Source organism: Notothenia coriiceps, unplaced genomic scaffold, assembly GCF_000735185.1.
Source record: "Notothenia coriiceps isolate Sejong01 unplaced genomic scaffold, NC01 NC01_scaffold00031762, whole genome shotgun sequence".
NCBI classification, from domain to species: domain Eukaryota; kingdom Metazoa; phylum Chordata; class Actinopteri; order Perciformes; family Nototheniidae; genus Notothenia; species Notothenia coriiceps.
The window spans coordinates 1-4,836 of NW_011364463.1; the positions used below are offsets into that span (position 1 = coordinate 1).

The 4,836-nt window shown below is 53.1% G+C and overlaps 1 protein-coding gene across 1 annotated transcript; it reads left to right on the forward strand.

Annotated features, from left to right (window-relative positions):
* Positions 1–1,031: 1,031 nt before the first annotated feature.
* On the forward strand, positions 1,032–4,549 carry prdm11 (PR domain containing 11; the record flags this gene model as incomplete). Its single annotated transcript, XM_010788246.1, has 1 exon — positions 1,032–4,549. A coding segment is annotated over one exon (2,141 nt), but the record flags the coding sequence as incomplete, so codon positions are not given.
* Between the last annotated feature and the right edge of the window lie 287 nt (positions 4,550–4,836).

Sequence of the window (4,836 nt, forward strand, 5' to 3'; positions counted from 1 at the left end):
AAGCGATTATGATTGACAGAAATGGAAATTATGGTATTTTTCCTTTTGAAGACGCCTCAGAGTGGGGATCTGACCGCGCAGTGAATGGAGGAATAGAGGGTGGTACAAAAATATAAATATTGATTTCCATAAGTATAGAAAGAAAGTCACTCTCGGGGAGATCATTCAGTGTCTGCTCTGAGGACTAGGATGATAAACTACTGAAAGAGAGTGGTGACAACTCAAATGCTACTCATCATAGAAGTCCCCAGTCTCCTGTCTGGCCTGTAGATACCTCATTCACACCAACGCAACTCCGGTTCAAGCTCCGTGCTAGATCTTTTCAGGTTCAGAACCGGTTCTTCGGTTTAGCTCCGGCTCTTTTCACACAGCCCAGAGTCCGACTGGTGCTGCGTCATTGCGTCATCGTTTGCGTCATGACGTAACCGTTTGCGTGCCTGCTTCATAAAGCCAAACCGCGCGGAAACCCCTCACAGCTGACACCGACAACAACAACAATGGCGGATTGTGCTCCAGCTTCCTCTGTACCTCTTCGGAAGACCAGATTCCCAGCAGGTAGCTGGTCTCTTCAGTGGACCACTGCTGCTTGATAACTTTCTCCATCGTTGTACAAACTGGATAAAACGCCGGCTTTGTTGTTGTTGTTCAGGAGTTGATCCCGCCCCTGCCCCCGCCTCGACGTAAGCGTGACGTATGCAGTGCTTTTGCTCTGGCCGGACCATTTTTTTTGGTGCTTGAAACGAACCGGATTCCGGAGCTAAGAGGCTGCTCCGCTGCGGTGTGAACAGGAAAACCCGGTGCTTTTCAAGCTCCAGCTCCGAACCGGCCCTGAAACACCGTTGGTGTGAATGAGGTATTAGTGTCCTGTTTAGAGTTGGGAACCGAAACTCGGTTCCAGATGAGAACCGATAAGAAAATGAAATCGGGGAATCGATAAGAACCGGAATCGATACATTTCAAACGATACCCATCCCTAGTCCTGTTACATGAATTAAAACCTGGTATCAAAACCTGTTTGTGTTTACCTGCAGGGATGGAGCGCTCAACGCCCCCTCAGGTTCTGGATGAAGACGACCCGGACGTGGACTCGGCTGACGACTCGGTCGCGGTGGACCTTGTGATTTCTCCCGAGGATTCGCTGAAGCTTTCCTCGGGAGGAAGCCGTCGGATCCGCCGCTTCAAACAGGAGTGGCTGAAGAAGTTCTGGTTCCTCCGCTATTCGCCGACCCTCAACGAGATGTGGTGCCACGTCTGCCGGCAGTACACCGTGCCGTCGTCCCGGACCTCCGCCTTCATCGTGGGCTCCAAGCAGTTCAAGATCCACACCATCAAGCTGCACAGCCAGAGCAACCTGCATAAGAAGTGCCTGCAGCTGTACAAGCTGCGCATGCACCCCGAGAAGACGGAGGAGATGTGCCGGAACATGACGCTGCTCTTCAACGCCGCTTATCACCTGGCCGTGGAGGGCCGGCCCTTCTCAGACCTGCGGCCGCTGGCAGAGCTGCTGAAGAGGTGCGAGCTCAAGGTGGTGGATCAGTACCTGAACGACGGAGACTGTCAGATCCTCCTGCACCACATCGCCCGCGCGCTGAAGGAAGACCTGGCCGAGAAGATGCGCCTGTCTCCTTTCTTGAGCGTCATCATGGACGCCCAGAACGACGACCTGTTCTCGGACATGGTGGCCGTCTACGTGCAGTTCATCTCCTACGAGGGCTCCCCGAACACGGAGTTCCTGTCCTTGCAGAGACTTGGAATGCCCAGTGTGGACGGGTACCTGCAGGCGCTGGACCGGGCCTTTGGCGTGCTCGGCCTCAGGTTCCAGGACATGCTGGTGGTCGGCCTCGGGGTGGACGGGACCAACATCTCGGCAGGAACGAGAGCCAGCCTCTATGTGGCGGTGCAGAAGACCTTCCCCTGGATCCTGTGCCTTCCCATCATGATCCACCGGCCCCACCTGGAGGTCCTGGACGCTATCAGTGGGAAGGAGCTCTCCTGCCTGGAGGACCTGGAAACCAACCTGAAGCAGCTCCTCAGCTTCTACCGATACTCCCCCCGCATGATGGCCGAGCTGCGGTCCACCGCTCCAACTCTGTCGGAGGAGACGGAGTTCCTGGGAGACATCAGAGCCATTCGGTGGATTATCGGAGAACCCAACGTCCTGAACGCGCTCATCAAAGACTACCTGGAGGTGGTTGCGCACCTGAAGGAGATCAGTAGCCAGACGCAGAGGGCCGACACCGCGGCCATCGCCCTCAGCCTGCTCCAGTTCCTCCTGGACTACCAGTCAGTGAAGCTCATCTACTTCCTCCTGGACATCATCGCCGTCCTCTCGCGGTTGGCCTTCACCTTCCAGGGGGAAAACCACTTCCTGGTGTCGCAGGTGGAGGCCAAGATCGAGGACGCCATCCTGGAGATCGGCCAGCTGGTGGACTTCCCCGGAGAGTACCTGCAGGAGTTTGAAGAGAACTTCCGGGAGAGTTTCAACGGTGTCGCTCTGAAGAACCTGCGCGTCGCCGAGTCCAAGTTCCAGTCGATCCGGGAGAAGATCTGCAACCGGAGCCAGGGCATCCTGTCCCAGAGGCTGGACCTGCACAGCCGCCCCTTTGCAAAGGCCAGCAGGGTTCTGGATCTGAACACCTGGCCGCACAGCCGCGAGGACCTGCAGGCGTACGGGGAGGAGGAGATCCAGGTGATACTCGAACACATGGAGTCCCTCCCCTGCAGAGGTGTGGAGGCACGGGGTAACCTGTTGGGCGAGTGGAAGGACCTGAAAGCAGACTACTTCAGCATGAACGGCTTCAAGGAGGTTCTGGTTCACGTCTGCAGGTACAGGCAACGCTTCCCTCTCCTGAACCGGGTCCTGCAGGCGGTCCGGGTGCTGCCCGGCTCCACTTCCTGCTGCGATAAAGGCCGGGCATCTCTGCAGAAAATGTGCAAGAACAACCGGTCGCGGCTGAGTCTGGAGCAGATGAACGACCTGCTGACGGTGGCCGTTAACGGGCCGCCCATCGCACACTTCGACGGGAAGCGAGCGCTGGACAGCTGGTTCGAGGAGAAGTCCGGCAGCAGCCGCTCTCTGTCGGCCGAGGTGTTGAGCAGGAGGTCTGCCGCGGAGCAGAAGAGCGTCCTGCACAGCGTGGACGTCAACACGGAGTTTTACCCCGACGTCTAACGGTCCGTCTGCAGATCAGAGAGTCCGGTTGGTTTGACCTGGAGTTCAGAACCCCAAAGATTTATGATAGGAATGTACAGTAGGGTCTCCAGCTCATAGAACCTGCTGGATGCTAACCTGCATATGTTGGGACATTTACACAGTTAGCATAAGTTGCATAACTTGGCGCAGGGGGGGTCCAACCTACCACGGCCCATTTAGAAACGGCCCTCAGATCATTCAAATAGTATGATGAAGTATGGCGCACAAATTAAACTTGTGCTTGTCATATATTGTACTAATTAAATAAATATGTAGAAATATATATATCATAGTATTCATGTGTTCCCACTTTTAAAATAAATGCAATCAATTACAGTTGGAAACATTATGGAGCCCAATACCTTAATGACATACCATGAAATCGAGCCTTTCTACTTCCTGTTTCTATCAGCGATCTGAAGCTTCATTAAGGAATGAAACTCTCTGGAGAGCCGGGATGTTTCTTACAGCATGTTCAAGTATCAAGCTTCATTTACCTGCATTGATTGATTTACTAACTGATGATAAGGCGGGAAACCTCTAGTGATCTTCCTGTATGTGGCCCTCGGAGGACACAGTTGGGCCCCCCTGCCTCAGCGTGTGCAGACATTAGCTACATATTGGCTGATTTGGACGGTTTTGGGGGTTGGAGGAATCCCATTGGCCCAGGGAGACGCTGCCTTCAGGGTCCAACACAGAAACACAGCCTCTCTGCTCCACACTAACACTGTGTGTGTCTCAGCTGCAGGCCGGGGACACTGAGGCTGCAGAGAGACCTGTCACACACACCATAATAAAGCACTTGTTATCAATGCAATCAATCAGCACTTGTTGGCAGAATGAGAGTTGGTTCTCCGTGGGGAACCGGCAGCGATGGGGGCGTTCAGAGATGTGTGTGAAAGGCTTTTTATACTTCTATTCAAAGCAGACTCTGTATGAACTGTATCAAGTGTAAATGTGTTTGTAAGGACAGTATTTTTCTGGTGATTGAATGCAGAGCTGAAGGTGCTCTGAAGAGTCCCTGCTCACACACTGAGGATCTGTGTGACGATGGCAGAGGACCTTGGTCTCTCTGCGGCCCCTCACCAAGCTGGCCACGTGAAAGGTCAACAACGGTCTAAGAGTTATAGCCAAGACGCATCGTTCCTGTGTGTGTGTGTGTGTGTGTGTGTGTGTGTGTGTGTGTGTGTGTGTGTGTGTGTGTGATCCAGGAGTATAGTAGAGACGCAGACCCCGCGCTCTGCCTCATGTTCTGTTGTCTCTGAAAGACGCCCTGTTCTGCTCACAGATCTGTATTATCTGTTTCTATGCTTCCACATAAAGACACTTTCTGAATGACTTCATATTGTCTGCTCTTTGGAAAGGTCTCCTATTCTACAAAGTCTTCTTCTTCATGTCTCTTCTCCATGTCTCCTCTACATCAACATGTGTCCCCTCTTCTTCATGTCTCTTCTACATCAACATGTGTCCCCTCTTCTTCATGTCTCTTCTACATCAACATGTGTCCCCTCTTCTTCATGTCTCTTCTACATCAACATGTGTCCCCTCTTCTCCATGTCTCTTCTACATCAACATGTGTCCCCTCTTCTCCATGTCTCTTCTACATCAACATGTGTCCCCTCTTCTCCATGTCTCTTCTACAT